This window comes from Muntiacus reevesi, chromosome 1 (genome assembly GCF_963930625.1).
Source record: "Muntiacus reevesi chromosome 1, mMunRee1.1, whole genome shotgun sequence".
NCBI lineage: Eukaryota > Metazoa > Chordata > Mammalia > Artiodactyla > Cervidae > Muntiacus > Muntiacus reevesi.
In genome coordinates this window covers 159,139,383-159,160,889 of record NC_089249.1, presented here as the reverse complement: position 1 = coordinate 159,160,889, position 21,507 = coordinate 159,139,383, and the positions used below count along the sequence as shown (strand labels likewise).

General features: G+C 37.4%; 1 protein-coding gene across 1 annotated transcript in view; it reads right to left on the bottom strand.

The window, feature by feature from the left end:
• Positions 1–21,203, bottom strand: part of IPP (intracisternal A particle-promoted polypeptide) — a 34,869-nt gene extending 13,666 nt beyond the window's left edge. The window contains exons 1-6 of the mRNA XM_065913978.1: positions 21,143–21,203; positions 17,648–17,989; positions 15,325–15,756; positions 9,033–9,188; positions 7,399–7,566; positions 347–484 (exon numbers count right to left, since the gene is read on the bottom strand). Coding sequence (XP_065770050.1) covers positions 347–484; positions 7,399–7,566; positions 9,033–9,188; positions 15,325–15,756; positions 17,648–17,939 — 1,186 coding nt within the window. The 5' untranslated portion in view covers positions 17,940–17,989; positions 21,143–21,203. The remainder of the gene's footprint in view (positions 1–346; positions 485–7,398; positions 7,567–9,032; positions 9,189–15,324; positions 15,757–17,647; positions 17,990–21,142) is intronic.
• Between the last annotated feature and the right edge of the window lie 304 nt (positions 21,204–21,507).

The window sequence follows — 21,507 nt, the reverse complement described above, 5'->3', positions numbered from 1 at the left end:
AAAACAACCCCTCAAACTTCATTCTATTGCATAGGAAATACAATATTTTGCAAAACTATTTTTTAAAATAATATCTGCATATTCAGAACGGTCATCCTAATCATGACATTTAACAAGTCAACTAAAATGCTCCTTCAGACATCTCATCTGTATTTTATCCCCATCTCCTTCTAAGAGTTCCATACTTGACAGTATTTCCCAAGTAATATAATTTTGAGAATAAGAACTTTTAAAACTGAAGAAACACAAGATTCTTATGGGAAGGAAGGAAAATTTCTAAAGTAAGCAGAATTTGATTAAGAATTTAAATAATATTAGATATCTTTAAATTGGAGAGAATAATTACCCAAAGCATAGATAGCCCCATAACATACACACACTCCCAAGCCACAGCGGGGGTGATTCATTGAAGCTACAGTCGTCCACTGTTTAGTAACTGGATCATAACATTCAGTACAGTCAAAAATCATTGAATCCTTTTCACCTGAGTCAAATAAAAGACACATATGAGAAGAATTAATAATGTTAATAGCCTAAAACCACAGTACAATATTCAATGGCATTCTGTGTTGTCAGAATTCAAAAATTACGTCTGATTTTATATTCTTCATTAAAATTTACTTGCCCACCATGTGTTATTTTTTAATCATAGCACTGTCATTTATTAATGCCCACTTAATTAAGCAAAATAGACTATTACCTGTTTCTAATTCTACCACCCGAACAATCCATATAATTTTGGGGATAAAGTTTGCATTTTGAAACTTCTATATTTTCATAGTTTAGATAGCAGGCTCTGCTACAATTTGAGTTTTAATGCAATGCTTATCTAACAACAAACAGAAAATGAAAAAAAAATGTTAAATAGCACTTAAAAATAGAATTTTAAAATATAATATACTGAGAAGTTAATGCAATCAAAGACTGTATTTGGCTTGGCCCAAAAGTTTGTTCAGCTTTTTCTGTAAGAAGTTACGGAAAAGTTCAAATGAACTTTTGGCCAACCCAATATAAGACCTTTATGGATATAATTTATAAATTTTATTTAGATAAATTTTTAAATTAAGGAATATATAAATAAATGAAGAGGTGTATCGTGTTGATGAATTATAAGTGTCAATGTAAAGATGACTATTCCCAAAATGATTTACAGATTTAAAGAAATTCCAATTTTTAAGAAACCTCTTTCTTTTTATTGTATTAAAATACACATAACATAAAATTTATCATCTTAACCATTTTTAAGAATATGGTTCAGTGATGTTAAAGATATTCACATTGATATACAGCTATCACAACCAGCCATCCCCATAACTCTCTTCATCTTATAAAACTGAACTCTGTACCTACTGAACAGTGACTCCCCATTCTCTCCTCCCTTAGGCCCTGGCAAACACACTGTACTTTCTCTTTTACTGATTCTGACTACTCCAAGTATCTCATATAAGTGGAATCATACAGTATTATTTTAAAACATAGATTTGATGAACTAATTCTGAATTTTATATGGAAGTATAAAAGAGGTAGAATAGCAAAGCACTCCCAAAAAGAATACGAAGGAGAGAGAAAATTCCCTATTAAATAAGCCTATCAGACTTCAAGTACACCTATAACAAGACAGGAATAGACAGAGAGATCAATGGAATAGAAACGAAATTCGAGAATCAGATGCATACATATATGATTACCAGGTATATGAGATAGTTTGCACAGCAGAGGAACAGGTAAACAAAAATGCTGGGAATTGTTTTTATATATATATATGGGGAAAATGAAACTAGTTCCTCACTAATATGATCTATAAGATTCAGTTACAGGTGAATTACAGACCTAAATGTAAATGGAAAAACTATAAAATTTTTAAAAATTAATAAAGGTATATATTTCATGACTTTCAAGTAGACAAGGATTTCTTTAAAAAGATATAAGAAACACTAACCATAAAGGGAAAATTATAATAGAGTTGGCTACATTAAAATTAAAAACATTCATTTACCAAAAGATATCATAAAGGAGTAAAAGATGACGCAGAAGAGTAGGAAAAGGTATTTTCAGCACATATAATTTTATGAGGGCCTAGAATCTTGAATGTACACAAAACTTTCTGTACAGAAACCAGTTAACAGAGCAGGCCTAAAACTGCCTATTCTTAGAAAGACCTGCTTACAATGTTGACCTAGAGTCTGGAAACATGGCTAGTAAATACTTCCCTATACACGTATAAGATTTTCCTTAACTGATAAACAGTGGCTTTTGCAGTGGTGAAAATGTCCTGAAATTAGTGGTGTTCAGTTGAGTTGAGTTGAGTTGAGTTCAGTCTCTCAGTGTCCAACTCTTTGTGACCCCATAAACTGCAGCATGCCAGGCCTCCCTGTCCACCAACTCCCAGAGTCAACCCAAACCCATGTCCATAAAGTCGGTGATGCCATCCAACCACCTCATCCTCTGTCATCCCCTTATGCTGCCCTCAATCTTTCCCAGCATCAGGGTCTTTTCAAATGAGTCAGTTCTTCGCATCAGGTGGCCAAAGTATTGGAGTTTCAGCTTCAACATCAGTCCTTTCAATGAACACCCAGGACTCATCTCCTTTAGGATGGACTGATTGGATCTCCTTGCAGTCCAAGGGACTCTCAAGAGTCTTCTCCAACACCACAGTTCAAAAGCATCAATTCTTCAGCGCTCAGCTTTCTTTATAGTCCAACTCTCACATCCATACATGACCACTGGAAAAACCATAGACTTGACTAGACGGACCTTTGTTGGCAAAGTAACATCTCTGCTTTTTAATATGCTGTCTAGGTTGGTCATAACTCCTTCCAAGGAGTAAACGTCTTTTAATTGCATTGCTGTAATTAGTGGTGATGGTTGCACAATTTTGTGAATATGCCAAAACCACTGAACTTAACACTCTCAATGGTGAATTTTATATGTGAATTATATCTTAATTTTAAAATATAATACTTAGTAACCCAGATACGTATATATCTAGAAGGAAATAAACTGTTAACTGTGATTATCTCTTGGTGGTATGATTACACGATGGGTGATTTTTATTTTCTTTTTCATATGATTCAGTTTCAGCAAAATTTTCTATAGCAAACCTGAATTACTTTGATAACAAAAAATTATTTAAAAATTATATTTTAAGTAATATGTTAAGACAGTAATGTTGACAGTAATTATAGCCAGTAAAGTCATGGCAGTTTTGAAAGGCTCCCATTTATACTGTGTGGTATCAGGAAAGAGATACATATATATGGAAGTGTCACACAGGACACTGACCCTACATTAAACACAAGAGAGTTCATGCAACGCAACTGCCAAAATGTACATGAAACAACTATGAGAGTCACAGTCAAAGATTATATAGACTTATACTCTGTATACTGACAAGAAGTTATTGCTCAAAACTCTAATTTCTTTGTTAGAATTTTCAGATCTACCATGACATTTATTGATTTAATAAACAGTTTTTGATTGATGATTGCTTTCTCCAAAAATAATAATAAAATATTACTTAATATCTCTCATTTTAAACTGACAATGTCATAGTTGGAAAATAATAGTAAGATTTTTGATATACAACCTTCGGTATTTGAGAATGACCCATTGAAATAAGGGGGAAAACTGGCCGTAAGAGTTAGAGATGATCTAACAAGACTGGTCGCTATAAAAACAAATTACTTGAAAATAAACCTTGATATTCAAAGTGTTAGCATTTATTTCTCTTCAGATCCTTCTCTGATAACTGTTTCTTTCCCACATTTGAATTCTTTTTTATTTAATTTTATTCATTAATCATTTTAGAATTGATAACAGTTTTAGAAACACAGTGATTTTAATTAAGAATTAAGTACCAATGTCTAGCTGACATGGTTTTTACACATGGCACTGTCCAGAAAATTGGTTAATTAAAAATGATTCATAAGGGGATTTCCCAGGCAATAAAGTGATTAAGACTCTGCCTTGCAACACAGGGGGAGCAGGTTCAATCCCTGGTCGGAACTAAGGTTCCACATGCCATGGAGTGCAGCCAAAAAAAAAAGATTTGTAATTCAGCTTTCAGAATTAAAATTTTTTTTATCACAAACATTGACCTAAATTTTGATGCTACATTTTATGAATATTTTTTCATAAAACCAAACCTAAATCTTTTGCTTGGTAACAAATCACAGTGTCCCTCTGGTATGAAATATTCAATATCTTATGTTTCCTTTTTTTCTTTAAATTTTATTTATTTATGGCTGCGACTGATCTTTGTTGCTAGCTCAGTAGTTGTGGTGCATAGGCTTAGCCGCTCTGCAGCATGTGGGAGCTTCCTGGACCAGAGATTGAACTGACGTCCCATGAATTAACTAGCAGATTCTTAATCACTGGACTACCAGGCAAGTTCTGTTTCCTTTTTCTTTCATTCATTTATTTAACAAATGTTTATTCAATTCAATTCAGCTAAGTCGCTCAGTCGTGTCCGACTCTTTGCAACCCCATGGACTACAGCACACCAGGGTTCCCTATCCATCACCAACTCTGAGAGTTTACTCAAACTCTGTCCATCAAGTCGGTGATGACATCCAACCATTTCATCCTCTATTGTCCCCTTCTCCTCCTGCCCTCAATCTTTCCCAGCATCAGGATCTTTTCCAATGAGTCAGCTCTTCCCATCAGGTGGCCAAAGTATTGGAGTTTCAGCTTTAACATCAGTCCTTCCAATGAACACCCAAGACTAATCTCCTCTAGGATGGACTGGTTGGATCTTCTTGCAGTCCAAGGACTCTCAAGAGTCTTCTCCAACACCACAGTTCAAAAGCATCAACTCTTCGGTGCTCAGCTTTCATTATAGTCCAACTGTCACATCCATACACGACCACTGGAAAAACCTTAGCCATGACGAGACGGACCGTTGTTGACAAAAGAATGTCTCTGCTTCTTAATATGCTGTCTAGGTTGGTCATAAATTTCCTTCCAAGGAGTAAGCATCTTTTAACTTCATGGCTGCAGTCACCATCTGTAATGATTTTGGAGCCCCCAAAAATAAACTCAGCCACTGTTTCCACCGTTTCATCTATTTGCCATGAAGTGACGAGACCAGATACCATGATCTTAGTTTTCTGAATGTTGAGCTTTAAGCCAACTTTTTCACTCTCCTCTTTCACTTTCAACAAGAGGCTCTTTAGTTCTTTTTCACTTTCTGCCATAAGGGTGGTGTCATCTGCATATCTGAGATTATTGATATTTCTCCCAGTAATCTTGATTCCAGCTTGTGCTTCATCCAGCCTAGCATGTCTCATGATGTATTCTGCATATGAGTTAAATAAGCAAGGTGACAATATACAGCCTTGACGTACTCCTTTCCCAATTTGGAACCAGACTGTTGTTCCATGTGCAGGTCTAACTGTTGCTTCCTGACCTGCATACAGGTTTCTCAAGAGGCAGGTGAGGTGGTCTGGTATTCTCGTCTCTTTCGGAATTTTCCATAGTTTGTTGTGATCCACACAGTCAAAGTCTTTGGCATAGTCAATAAAGCAGAAATAGATGTTTTTCTGGAACTCTCTTGCTTTTCTGATGATCCAGCAGATGTTGGCAATTTGATCTCTGATTCCTCTGGCTTTTCTAAAACCAGCTTGAACACCTGGAAGTTCAGCTTCAGGTATTGCCGAAGCCTGGCTGGGAGAATTTTAAGCATCACTTTACCAGTGTGTGAGATGAGTGCAATTGTGCAGTAGTTTGAGCATTCTTTGGCATTGCCTTTCTTTGGAATTGGAATGAAAACTGACCTTTTCCAGTCCTGTGGCCACTGCTAATGTTTCCAAATTCGCTGACATATTGAGTGCAGCACTTTCACAGCATCATCTTTTAGGATTTGAAACAGCTCAACTGGAATTCCATTACCTCCACTAGCTTTGTTCATAGTTATGCTTCGTAAGGCCCACTTGACTTCACATTCCAGGATGTCTTCACACCATCGTGATTATCTGGGTCATGAAGATCTTATTTGTACAGTTCTTCTGTGTCTTCTTGCCACCTCTTCTTAATATCTTCTGCTTCTGTTAGGTCCATACCATTTCTGTCCTTTATTGAGTCCACCTTTGCATAAAGTGTTCCCTTAGTATCTCTGATTTTCTTGAAGAGATCTCTAGTCTTTCCCATTCAATTTTTTTCCTCTATTTCTTTGCACTGATCACTGAGGAAGGCTTTTGTATCTCTCCTTGCTATTCTTTGGAACTCTGCATTCAAATGGGTATATCTTTTCTTTTCTCCTTTGCTTTTGACTTCTCGTCTTTTCACAGCTATTTGTAAGGTCTCCTCAGACAGCCATTTTGCTTTTTTGCATTTCTTTTTCTTGGGGATAGTCTTGATCCCTGCCTCTTGTACAATGTCACAAACCTCTGTCCATAGTTCTTCAGGCACTCGTCTATCAGATTTAGTCACTTAAATCTATTTCTCACTTCCACTGTATAATCATAAGGGATTTGATTTTGGTCATACCTGAATGGTCTAGTGGTTTTCCCTACTCTCTTCAATTTAAGTCAGAATTTGGCAATAAGGAGTTCATGATCTGACCCACAGTCAGCTTCTGATCTTGTTTTTGCTGACTACATAGAGCTTCTCCATCTTTTGCTGCAAAGAATATAATCAATCTGATTTTGAATATTGACCATCTGGTAACGTCCATGTGTACAGTCTTCTCTTGTGTTGTTGGAAGTGGGTGTTTGCTATGACCAGTGTGTTCCCTTGGCAAAACTCTATCAGCCTTGCCCTGCTTCATTCTGTACTCCAAGGCTAAATTTGCCTGTTACTCCAGGTGTTTCTTGACTTCTTACTTTTGCATTGCAGTCCCCTATAATGAAAAGGACATCTTTTTTGGGTGTTAGTTCTAGAAGGTTTGTAGATCTTCACAGAACCGTTCAACTTCAGCTTCTTCAGCATTACTGGTCAGGGCATAGACTTAAATTACCGTGAAATTGAATGGCTTGCCTTGGAAATGAACAGAGATCATTCTGTCGTTTTTGAGATTGCATCCAAGTACTGCATTTCTGACTCTTTTGTTGACTATGATGGCTACTCCATTTCTTCCAAGGGATTCTTGCCCACCGCAGTAGATATAATGGTCAGTATTAGATTATAATGAGTTAAATTCACCCATTCCAGTCCATCCTAGTTTGCTAATTCCTAAAATGTTGACATTCACTCTTGCCATCTCCTCTTTGACCACTTCCAATTTGCCTTGATTCATGGACCTAACATTCCAGGTTTCTATGCAATATTGCTCTTTACAGCATAAGCACAACTATATCTATATATACTCCAGAGTATCCAGCAAAATATATAAAGCATTTAAGAATGTAGTCAACTTAAGAGTTATAGTCTAAAAATGGAAATAAGCATTTTCATTATTACCTCCAATTGCGTAGACCATTCCGCCCAGAACTGCTACACCAAGTCCACATCGAGCCTGATGAAGTGAAGACACAGTGGTCCAGTACTGGCTAAAGGTGTCAAAACGTTCTACACAACTGAGGGCTCTGCTATCACTCCAACGACCCCCCTGCAATCGAGTATATCCACCTGAATAAAGAAAGGAAAGCAGGTATACAGCAAATCCCTTACTGCTAAATATGGAAATGGTAGTAACAAGAAAAATCTAGCCCTCTACATCTAGATTTTCAATATAACTACTGCATAGTAAGGAATACATTAACTTTAGAGTCTGTCAGATGCACATCTATTATTCTTAAATGTACCAAGTCCTAAAAGATGATGGCTTAAATGCAATGAGTTCAACCGCAATATTCTACCACCTGGTCCTGGTCATAAGTAAATGTTAGATAAAACATAAATCTACAACTTTTTATCCATCTAGTTAGGAAGTTTCATTGTGATTTCTATTCATGCACTGAGTCTTAGTTATGTCACAAGAGATCTTTCATTGCAACACAGACTCTAGTTGTAGAGCCTGGGCTCAGTATTTGCAGCTTGAGAGCTCAGTGGTGGTGGCACATGGGCTCTGGAGCCTGTGGGCTAAGCAGTTGCAGTGTGCAGACTTAGCTGCTCTGCAGCATATGGGATCTTACTTCCCCACCCAGAGACCGAACTTGTGTTCCCTGTACTGCAACGTGGATTCTTAACCACTGGACCACCAGAGAAGTCCCTATTAATATCTTTTTCAATTAGAAAATAGTGAGGGTTAGAAAAAAAAAAAGAAAATAGTGAGGGTTGAAATCCTTGTTTAACTGTACATCCCATTATAAAAAAGGTTAATGAGCATTCAAAAAGTATACATTTATATGTTATAGTACATACAAAATTACACATGCAATGACATACATACTCTAAATTATGTTATACATAAAGTTCTTATACATAAATTATATTATGTCTATAAATCTGGATTTGTTGATATGTATCAATATTTTAAATTCTATTTTAAACATTTTTTTTAATAGAGGAAATTCCTGGGCAGTCCAGTGGTTCAGACTCTGTGCTTTCACTGAGGTGGCCCAGGTTAAATTCCTGGTCGGAGAACTAAGATCCCTCAAGCTGTACAGCATGGCCAAAAAACTACACTACACTACAATGCAATAAAATAAAATACAAAATGTCCATACAATATTCCTTTGGATTATCCTGCATTTCCACACTTTGGAGACCACTAGTTCCTGTTATCCCCAAAGACCATCTCAGACACTGTGAATAGTTAATACATTTGAGATTTATTTTCCTATTTCTCACTAGAATTCAAATAGTTAATTTTTAAAGCAGTATATCTTAGGCAGTTATTTGATAATAATTGGGTATCTAAGAACTCAAAAATTTAAATCACCAAATAATAGACATCAAATAAATATCTTTATTCTTAGATGTGTCCACTATACTATATAAATGCAATTTCTAAATCGGCAGCCTGTATGTGAAATTAAATATACCTATTTGACATACTTGCATATTCTCACATGTTTAATAACAACAAAAATTTTAAAGGTTTTGATCCTGAAAATAAAGATAATTTATATTACTTTTTAAAAGGTTCTCACCTACTGCATACAAGTACTTTCTTGCTTTCTTCCGAGGTCGAACCTTAGATGTCTGCAGAAAACTACAAAATTTGTTCTCTTTGGGAGATTTACACACCTCACAGTACTCTTTCAAAAGCGTTTGTAATGCAACACGAAGATTAAAATCAGATATTCCTAAAGCAATGTTGAAAAAGATGTTTTAATCAACTTTTAAACAATATCAAAAAGACATATTTCCATGAAAATGAAATACATTTAATAATCAAAAAATGAAAGCTCAACATCAAACATTGACATTTGTTTCCTATAATACCAAATATTTTTTACAGCATCGGCGTGCTGCAGTCCATGGGGTCTCAAACAGTTGGACGCAACTAAGCAACTGAACTGAACCAAAGAATATATACTTTCCTTAAATCAAAGATTGTTTTAAAGATATGCTTCATTAGATTCAATTTGAAAACACATGATGGAGAATCTCTTATTAAATAAAGATACCAGGGAAAACAGGATCACAATTATATAACAAAAGGAAAAAATAAAATTGCCCAAAGTTCTATACTTACAACCTAATAACAAAAGGATATAAAATAATGTCATACACTTTGAAAATGACAGTCAAAGCAAGAAACAGAAGATTCCAGTTGGATAAGGTCCTAAAAAAGACAACGAGCGTGAGTGGGCAGGTTATTCTGCTCAAGCTTGCTTAGCTGAAAAGATGAATTGGGAATGAAAGCCAACCTGTGTCCCACTTGGCAATAAGTACTGGCCTCCAGGAAAGGGCACTATTTTCTAATTTGCATAAAAGCATTATATATGCTAGCAAGGGACTGTCCCTAAGCCTTGTGTCTACATCCAAAAAACAATACTGAGGAAAGAAGGCTAACTAACAAAATCTTGAGAGGTCTCACTAATAACTTTAGAATTTGGAAACCAGAAAAATGAGCAAGTAACAAGCAGAACTGAAGTCAAAGAGCAAACCATTATAAGAAAAATTCTTTACAGGACCATCAGTAAAGGTAGAGAGGATCACCGGGGTTTGCCATCTAACAGAGCTCAGTGATAGCCAAAATCCGCAGTAGTGAGATATATCCTTGGCTGTGTAAGTAGGTCTTGATATCAGATCAATAATTGGACCTCACCAAGAAAGAAGTCAGAGTTCAGGCCCACAAGCAAGAACCTTAGCCTGAGCAGATATCTATTCTTTCACCACCCTCATGCCTCAAGCTAGAAAGAAGTGGTGAGAACACAATACACAGCAATCAAATTTTAGGTGGGAGAAACAGAGTGGTAATATCAAGATTGCCAGGAGAAATATCAATAACTTCAGATATGCAGATGTGCATGTGTGCATGCTAAGTCACTTCAGTCATGTCAACTGTGTGCGACCTTATGGACTGTAGCCCACCAGGCTCCTCTGTCTACGGGATTCTGCAGGCAAGAATACTGGAATGGATTGCCATGCCCTCTTTCAGGGGATCTTCCCGACCCAAGGATAGAACCATTGTCTCTTATATCTCCTTTGTAATTGGCAGGAGGATTCTTTACCACTAGTCGTGAAGCCCCCAGACATGCAAATGACACTACCCTTACGGCAGAAAGCAAAGAGGAACTAAAGAGCATCTTGATGAAGTGAAAGAGGAGAGTGAAAAAGCTGGCTTAAAACTCAACATTCAGAAAACTAAGATCATGGCATCCAGTCTTATCACTTTATGGCAAATAGATGAGGAAACAGTGGAAACAGTGACAGACTTTATTTTCTTGGGCTCCAAAATTGCTGCAGATGGTGACTGCAGTCATGAAATTAAAAGACGCTTGCTCCTTGGAAGAAAAGCTATGATAAACCTAGACAGCGTATTAAAAAGCAGAGACATTACTTTGCTGACAAAGGTCTGTATAGTCAAGGCTATGGTTTTTCCAGTAATCATGTACGGATGTGAGAGTTGGACCATACAGAAGGCTGAGTGCCAAAGAATTGATGCTTTTGAACTGTGGTGTTGGAGAAGACTCTTAAGAATCCCTTGGACAGCAAGAAGATTACACCAGTCAATCCTAAAGGAAATCAATTGTAAATATTCATTGGAGGGACTGATGCTGAGGCTGAAACTCCAATACTTTGCCCACCTGATGTGAAGAGTTGACTCATTGGAAAAGACCCTGATGCTGGGAAAGACTGAACGCTGGAGAAGAAGGGGACAACGGAGGAACAAGATGGTTGGATGGCATCACCAACTATTACCAACTCAATCGACATGAGTTTGAGTAAGCTCTGGGAGATGGTGAAGGACAGGGAAGCCTGGCATGCTGCAGTCCATGCGGTCTCAGAGTTGAACACAACTGAGCAACAACAACAAATACCAAGATAGAAAGTGTGTCACGGAGAATTACCAGAGCAAGAGATTTGAACAGAGTTGCCAAGTTAAGCATAAGCAGTATATCAAGAAATAGCAATACAACTGTTTAAGTATACCCCAGAAGAAAAAAAAGAGAAAGTGACTGAAGAATTCAATTTGGAAGAAAACATTAGCCACATAACAGAAACAGATTGTCTATATACAAGATAGATTTATTTTTAAGAATAAAGATCCTATAAGGAAAAAAAAAGGCTCAAAGACAAAATGAGATGCATTGCTAAGGAAATAAAGTGACAGTAGTGCAGACATAATAAATTAGAAGCAAGAAACTCATCAGACAAAAATCAAATTGGCAATTTGGAGTAAAGACTTAAGGAAACAAACGTGAGCACAGAGCAAAAGACAAAATATTTTAACATTCAGTTCAGTTCAGTTCAGTTGCTCAGTCGTGTCCGACTTTTTGCAACCCCATGAATTGCAGCATGCCAGACCTCCCTGTCTATTGCCAACTCCAGGAGTTTACTCAAAAACTCATGTCCATTGAGTCAGTGATGCCAGCTAACCATCTCATCCTCTGTCGTCCCCTTCTCCTCCCACCTTCAATTTTTCCCAGCAACAGGGTCTTTTCCTATTACTCAGTTTTTCACATCAGGTGGCCAAAGTATTGGAACTTCAGCTTCAACATCAGTCTCTCCAATGAATATTCAGGACTGATTTCCTACATTATAAGACAACAAATACGAAGGACAAAAAAGTTTTCAATACAAGGATGAAGACCACCAAAGGAAACATTAGAAATATTCAGGAATTTCACAGAGGAAAAAATTTTCCAAAATGAAGGAAAAATTGCTGCACACCACAGGGCATGACCAAAAAAAGGAAAAGGGTATATGATATAATTTAAGGAAAAATGGCAAACTTGAACACAAATCAAGAATAATGAAAGAGAAATCTTTAGGCATCCAAGCAGAAAAAACAAGTCATTGGGAAAAAAAACACAAAACACGCCTTACAAACTTGGGGTGGAGGTGGGGGGAATGCTCATAAATTAAGCATATTGTACCCACACAAATATCTGTTAAGTTTAAAAGGTAATAGAAATTTTCAGATATGAGGAAAAAAATCAGCAAATACGGTAACCATGAAACTTTCTTAGAAAAAAAAGAGAAATCTTGGTGATGAAATTTAACCAACCGAATGACAAATCAAAAAAGAAAGCTCAGAGAATTCCCTGGCTGTCCAGTAGTTTGGATTCCGTGCTTTCACTGTGATGACCTGGGTTCAATCCCTTGTGGAGGAACTAAAAGTAAGATCCTGCAAGCAGTGCTGCAGGGCCCAAAAATAAAAGAAAGTTCAGGAACAAAAAGACTATGGTTAAAAAACTCGTACAGAGCATTAAAACCACTTAAATATAGAATAAAAGCACAGAGCTAGGAGGATCATGATTTGAGACCTTGAGGCAGGTAAGGAGAAAAATAACAATACTAATTACCTCATTTTTCATAGCAGATAATCTAAACTTTAAAACAGAGACACAAAGTGAAACTATGGTTTCACCTTTTAATGAAGCTCATCTTTTTGTTTTTATCATGTAAAAACTTTTTAGGATGAATATTTCTTGGGATTAAACAAACATTTACCTAAAAATAATTATTAGTTTCTTCTTTGTTAACTTTTAGTGAGATTTAGGTTATCTTTTTTGTGTTATAAATAGTATGACAGAATGATTCTTATTCTTGTAAATTTTTTTTCTATCCACCCTTGCAACCATACACCCACCCATCATCCATCCTCCTATACAAAGACATCTAGAATGATGTTTAATGAATGTTAATTATAAGTGGCTATTTCTGTATGGTGAACTTTGGGTGATCTGTTGTTTTATTTTTTAATAATTTATTACCTAAAGTTTTTATAAGAGCATGTACCATTTTTAAAAAGTAAAATCGCTCTCCAAAATGCAAGGAAAAGATATGTTAGCATATACTAATAATATTAAATTACCTAAATTATACACCATAGGGGAAAATCTACACATTTCACATAACACAATTTAACCATTTCAATGAAATCTTTTGCTCCCTCACTGAATTTTGTGGTAGAGTCTCATTAGTTTTCTGTATAAATTGTCCATCTTTTCTCTAAAATGGTCAGAGATTAAGTTTCAGTATTAAAATATTGAAAAATACTAAGGTTGCCTTTGGAAAAAATCCTCCATTTATTTCTCCCTTGCTTCCCTGCAGTTTTATTTCAGTGAAATGTCCTTAGGTGATAACTATTGGGCAGTACAAGACTTTAATATTATAACACTAAAAAGCCATAGGAAAACATGCCCCAATTCCAGGGAACTTCCCTTCAGTACTTTGCATCTGCAGCACTTTGGAAAAGTCAACTCAACCATGAAAGCCTTTGTCCCACTCCTAACTTCTCAGATGATACACGCAAAAAACGTGTCTGGATAATTTTTCTCTTGCTTTAGCATTTAAATATAGCCAGTCTTTATTTTTTGTGGATTCTTTACTTATGAATACATCTACTCACTAACATGAATTTGCAACCCAAATCAAGACTCACAGTGCTTTCCTGGTGTTTCACAGACAAGCCATATAGTGGCAAAAAATTTGAATCACCTAACCTCCATGTTTCCAGGTGAGACTGAAAGAGGTGACATTCTGCCATCTTATTTCAGTTCTCACTATAAACAAGTGTCCCCTTCACATTTTATTTAGCATCATGGTTTTCACTTTGTATTTTCTGTTGGCCTTTTCACTGTTTAAAATAGTCCCTAAGCATAACTGCGAAAGTACCATGTCTAATGTTTGTAAGTGCAAGAAGGCTGTGATGTCTTACAGAAGACTAACATGTGTTAGGCTTCACTCAGCCTTGAGTTATAGTTTTGTTGGCCATGAGTTTAATGAATCAACAGTATACATTAAATGAGGGGGTTTTGACAGACACACACAAAAAAACAAGTTTATATATTGATCAGCTGACAAAAATTTTGTGACCAGAGACTTGTAAGAACTTACCTCATCATGCTTTTCTTAGGAACAATGGCTCAGTATTTGCTGATCACTATTCTTGGTAAATTTATAGAGTATAACTACCATGAATAGTAGTAGTTAGTGAGAACTAACTATATAGTAGTATTAGTCAGTGAGAAATGACTATATATATGAATAATGAGAATTAATGATATATACATTAATATAAGATATCACTGAGAAAAAATTACAAATTTCTGTTGACACTGTTAAGAGTGGAAAAACCTAAAAATCCACATTAAATATATCACATAATTACAGCTTTAATGCTAATACTATAATTAATTCATAATAAAATATTTGTAATTCAGTCACATCCTAAATGACAAGAGTTAAAGTTTCAAATCTTGAAACTGGTCCAAAGTAGTTTTTAAAAATAAATTTAAATATTATTTTTCTAATATAAAGATAAAATTTATTTTATACTATGGTGAAAAGTGTTTTCAAAGTTTAGAACTTAAATATATTCAAAGACTACATAGAAGCTGTATTATTATATCAATATACAATTAATTTTATAATGAGAGGACTTATAGGATTTATTGAGTTTTGGTTTTGTGTTCAGCATATATAATTTTCCTTAAATGTTTAGGTTTTCTGAATTTTTCGAAGTGGCAAGAGGAAATCTTACACTAAAATAATTAGTACTACTACCAAAAACTGCAGGAATCTTTTAGCTCTGTCAATAATTTTATCTCCCTTGGTAGTTAACCTCAAGATAAAGATCTGATTAACATAATGGGTAGAAATACTGAAACACTACTATAGCTACAAAATACAAAATTTGTATCTTACATATAATAATCATTCAATAAATGTTTGCTATTGAAGTGAAAAATGAAAACACTATCACATTTCAAACAGAGGAAAGGTCACTGGATAAAACTAATTTAACATGGAACAAAAAATTACCTTCTATGTACTTTAAAAGTCTCTGAGGAGGTAATAAAGGGAATCGAATTGGGTCCAGCACTTCCACCACATGTTTTCTTCTTTTTCCCAGATCTTTCAGTATCCACTGCATTGCAGCTAAGAAGACCTGGTATTCATCCTCAATGCTAAGCTCCTCACTTCGCAAAATTTTGATCAGCTGATCTTTTGTAAGTGCCAGGAACTCTTCCCCACTATGAACCTCCAAGAAATGGACATGAATGTAGTTTTCTGTAAATTCCAGAAGATCATGGCAGGCAATCTGCTCAGAGAACTGAAAGATCCCAATGCAGTTCAGTGGATCAATTTGTCCTTTCAGAAATTCACAGCAAAGATTAACAACTTCAGTCAACTGTAGCATGTCTGCTGCAACAATCAACTCCTGGACATTATTCACGCCTATGTTCACTATACCTAGGGAAGGAGGGAGACAAAATAACCAATAAAATAAAACAAACATTTGACTTATATTAAAAAAGCATTATACTTGATTCCACTGATAGCTCAGGCTTTGTGGGAGTAGATGGATACTAAGTAAAAGGCAACAAAGAACTTGTAGAAAGGTGCCAAACCTAAATGATAATAGTACTGCATATGCATGGAGCACTTAACAATGAACCAGGCACAGCATTAATTGCTCTATACATTCACTTAACCCTCCATACAACCCCATGTAGTAGGATTTTCCCCCTTATATTTATATTAAGAAAACAGAATTGAAAAAAAAAAGAAAAGAAAAGAAAACAGAATTGGAAAGTTAAAGTAATTCAACCCTATGTCACATGGTTAAGTGAGATGCAACGTAGGGAGTGACATCAAAGTTCATGCTTTTAACATAAGGCTATATGCATCTAACAAACATTTAACTGAGGCACAGGAGTAAGACATGGGCCATATTCTTCATTACAATAAAGTGCCATATAAATGCTAATTTTTAATGTGAGGTATAACCAAGAGTCCATAACATATGAGAAGTTTTAAACATTTAACATTTAAGTAACTATATATACCAATCTCTTTCCAGAGGACTTAACTTTCATATACTTATATGATGACTTTGGGAAGAGATCAAATACTCAATTATATTTAGAAAGAAAAGGATATCCACCTAATAAGGATAAACTCTCCATTCAATCTTTTTCTTTTTTTTTTAACCTAGCTGGGTATTAGTTGCAGCATAGGGAATCTTTGTTGCTGTGTGCAGGATCTAGTTCCCTGACCAGGGTTTGAAACTGGGCCCCCTGCATTGGTTGACTGGATTCTTAACCAATGAACCACCAGGGAAGTCCCTCCATTCAATCTCATAATTTCCGTTTACCCCTTTTAAAACATTCGATAAACTGAGTGTTTGTATTCTCAATTAGATTTATATAAAGTCTGTTAAGAAAAAGCCTGCCCTTTCTGTATTCCCAAACACTAGGTGCCCCAAAAATTTATTATATATGAATGAATGGCCAAAGACACTATGGTGAGAGGAAGAATACGGCTTGTTAAATGCAAATAGGGAATTTTCCAAAAGTGTAAGAAATGGATTCACCATGGGAATAAACAGTAGTGGCTGCAGAGAAATCTAAGATTTAATTGAATGAAAGGAGAGTTCATTACAAATTTGGAGAAGATAACATCATGGGTTGTGATGGAAGGCAACTTGAGGAATGGTACTGGATGAAGCCAAGTATTGCTTGAGATAACAAAAAGAGTGCCCTACAACTTAATAAGTCTTTACAGGTTAATAAAAGCAATTTTACAGCAGCAACAACAACAAAAAAAACCCAAAAAACTCAAATCAAAACATGGTCAGAAGACCTAAATAGATATTTCCCTAAAGAAGACATACAGATGGCCAACAGGCACATGAAAAGATGTAAGGCAGAAAAGTATAAAAATGAAAATCAAACGTTTTCCAAACACAGACATACACTATTTTTTTTTCCTGACTTGCCAGTAGTGTGGAGCCCTAACCCCTGATGCCTAGGAATTCCCTATATTAACACTTAAGTGTATCTCTTTTTTTTTTTTTTAGTGTATCTCTTTCAAAACTTTTTTTCCATATATATTTACACTACAAATAATACTTACATGGGCTTCCCTGGTGGCTCAGTGGTAAGGAATCTGCCTGCCAATGCAGGAGACACGGGTTCAATCCCTGGGTCAGGAAGATCCCCTGGAGAAGGAAATAGCAACCCACTCCAGTATTCTTGCCTGGGAAATTCCATCGACAGAGGCGCCTGGCAGGCTATAGTCCACAGGGTGGCAAAAGTCAGACAAAACTTAGCAACTAAACAACAACATAATACTTACATACCTGTGTAAATGAAATCTAAAAGTATTTGAAAGATTCCAGCTTCAATTCCTAGAATCTGTACAACATCTTTTGAGGACTCTTTCATTCCTCCAGTGAACAAAGCTGCAAAGTAAGGACTACTGGCAGCCAAAACCAGCCGATGAACTTTAAAAGTTTCCTTCCCAACTTGCAGCTCCACATCACAGAAATGCTGTCCATTCCTCATTTTATTGATCTGAGCCAAGATGAGTTGAGCATGTTTATCTAATGAAAAATGACTATCACCAGCCTTGGCACAGCCCTCATTAGCCATGATGATGACAGATCAATTAAAAGGACTGTTGCCCATAATCTTGTCCTACCCTGAAAAAAAGAAAGAGACCAAGCAACAAATTTTTGTGTTTAGCATGTCTTCTATTCATATACATATGAGACATTCCCTATCCTCAAGGAAATTAAAATCTATTTAGGGACATAAAACACACATGAAACTAGTAAGGACTAAACTGTGTGGTACTATTTCTAACAGGGTTTCAGAGAAGGGAATAAATAATGCGGTTTAAAATAACTGGACAATGTTTTGCAGCAGAAATGGAACCTGAACTGGATATTGAGTGACAGTGTGTTAAGGTATGAGGAGACAGTGAACTAAAGAAAATAAGGAAAGGCACAAAGGTAGAAGGATAGCCGTGTACACTGCAGTAAGGAAGCACACAGGGCAGTCAAAATGAACTTTCAAAAAGCAATTGTGGGGCTTCCCTGGTGGCTCAGTAGAAAAGAATCTGCCTGCCAACGCAAGAATCAGGAGTTTGACCCCTAGTTCAGGAAGATCTACATGCAGAGGAGCAACTACGCCCATGCACAACTATTGAGCCTGTGCTCTAGAGCCCAGGAATCACAATTACTGAGCCCAGATGCCCCAGAGCCCATCCTCTGCAAGAGAGAAGCCACCACAGTGAGAAGCCCAGGGACCACAACTGCAGAGTAGCTCCGGCTCGCCACAACTAGAGAAAAGCCAGTACAGCAATGAAGACCCAGCACAGCCAAAAATAAATAAATGAGTAATTTTTTTAAAAAAAGAACTTAAGTGTTCTCTTTTTAAAAAAAAAAGCAATTGTGATCAGGCCAACTGTCTGCTTAAAATCCTTCAATTTCTTCACTTCCTTTAGCAGAAAAAAAGACCTTCAAATTTCACCTCTGTCTACCCATCCAATCCTACCTCCTATAATCCTCTTTGAATACTTTTAATATCTCAATAAAATCTAACAATTTGCAGTTCTCTAAAGGCATCTCTTTCATGACACCCTTCCCCACCTTTTCTGTCTGGATCTTTGTTATAATTCAAGACTGTTCAAACTTAATATCCTCCAAGAAATCTCCCCTGTTCCTCTGTTCTCCAGGTTTGATGCTCACTCTAACCATACCTATTTTATAGCCCATTATCACAATCTGGGGGCTTCCCTGGTGGCTTAGTGGTAAAGAATCCACCTCTAGGAGATGCAGGTTTGATCCCTGGGTCAGGAATATCCCCTGGAGAAGGAAATGGCAACCCACTCCAGTTTGCCTGGAAAATCCCATGAACAGAGCCTGGCAGGCCATGGGGTTTCAAGAGAGTCAGACACAACTTAGCGACTAAACAACAATCACACTCTTCATTGTCACCCTACTCCCTATGAACACACATACTCTGAAAGTTCCCTGAAAGACAATTCTTTTGGAACTATCTTTCATAACTGTAGCACAGTGTCTAACATATATTGTTTTCAAATGATTGTGAAATAAATGGGCACTAAGAAATAACAATAGCTTAGGTTGTTTTTGTTTAATTCTGACAACTTTTTCACACATTATGCCAATTGTAATTCTCACAATAATTAGAGGCTGGAAGAAAAGATATTGTTATTCGAAATAAGAGAAGGAAACTGAAGCTCAGTTTCCCAAGGACACAGTGTTAGTACAATGATAGTCCTAGTATTTAAACCCAGGTCTGATTCTAAATACTGGGTTTTTCCCATAATATCATGTGCACAGAGAGAAAGAGCTTTGAAACCCAAGCAAATAAGTTTGAACATGAACCTTTACAGGTTTATTAAGAATAAACATGACAATAGTCATGTTTCAGACTTGTTTTTTGAGCTCTCAGGAGGATGTGCTAAGAGGTAGCAAAGTCTTAGAAAAGAGACTTCCAGCTTCAACAGTGAGAATCAAAGGGATAAATCCAAGTTACTTTTTGAAAAAAGAAACTATGATTCAGTAATATAAGATATATCGAGATGAAGCACAAGAGAAACCTAAGATGACAAAGGCATTTAGATATCAAGGAAAATTAGTGGACTAACGGAAATGGTGGGAGGGGCTAAGTTTTCAGCATTCAGTAAAACTTATCAAAGTAAAAACAACTAAGCTGATTATTATGATTACTTAGGAATTAACTTATTGAGAAACCTGACTGAAAAGTTCCAAGGTAGCTGCTAAAACTTCACATCAGCACCAACATAAACATATTACATTTAACTTGAATAGAAAAAGTGTATTTTGCTCTAGACAGAAATTTGATCTGCAGATATTATTAAACATGGCATGGCAGTCAGGCTTTTTCTGTTTTAGATTTCTTCCTGTCAGCAGATTTTGGACTCAGCGATTTGTTTAATTACAAGGTACCTCCTCTGCCCCCAACTTCAGGGCATCAAGCATAGCTTGAGATAAAACGCTGCCTCCTGGTACCAAAAAGTGACTGAATATCCATCCACTCTGGCAGCAGACAGCAGAAATCCTCCTTCACTACTATTACACTTCTTAGTAACTGCTGATACTATCCCACTGCCAGTGGAGTACTTCATTTCAAAAGGAGGTACGTGGTGTCACCCCATTTCCAAAAGGAAAGAGCTTAATTCAAGGCCATCGCATAGGAATGTAAGGGACGCGCCTCAACAGACACAAATTTGAAAGGTGGATTATTAAGGAAACGGTGGAGACGCTCAGAGGAAGCAGAGAGAATCTATGTTTAGTGGCTTCAAATTCACTGCCTCGAGCATCTGGAAGCTGCTTCCACTCAGCAGGGGTGTCAGAAAGAATCCCAGGACGAGTGAGCGTCCAAAAAAAAAGGAGTGGCGGGGGTGCTCTTTGTGCTTGATTTGGAGGCTGGACCCGGAGAGCTACTCCTAGGATGCAACGCCACTAAAGGCAGATTAAACGATCCGGCGCTACCTAAACAGCCAGGAAGGCATCTCAAATGGGTCTGGCGAGAGCAGAAGGTCTGACGACATCTGCTCGGCCTCGGATTCCCGGGCGGGGGGGGAGGGGGGGAGGGCTGGGCCGGGGAGACGAGAAGCAGGTGGAGACCGGACTAGACGACGCTCCGGTGAGGGCAAAAACACTTCGATTATTAGAGGCATGCCTGAAAAGCAGGAGGAAGCCGGTTCCGGAGGCTCCTCGCACGCTCCTCCACAAAGACAGAGGCGAGGAGGAAACTCCCAACCCAGTCACAGATGCCCCCGGGACGCGGGCCCTTCTTACCCGCCGCTTCCCCTTCCCGCCGGCGCCCGCTCAGGCTCTGCGCGCGCAGCCGCGATCTGCTAGCGCGCAGAATGGGCGGGGAAAGCCCGGCGGGGTGACTAGGCAGTGCGGTCCGCCGCCGGGTGCCCGAGGCAAGGCCGGGTCTGGGGAGCGCGCCTGTCCGCTTCGCTGGCCAGGCGGGTCTGCGCGTGCGCACTGCTGTTCAGCTCCCGGGGAGCCGCGCCTCCTGGTGCTGCTTTGCTGCGGCGCCCGGCTGGTGCTTGACTACTCGCAGGCAACGGTCCAGCGGCCAGCCTAACCTCCTGCCTGTGGAGGCTGGCGGGCTCGCCCTTTCCACGCCGCCTACCCTTTCTCGATTTTTGTGG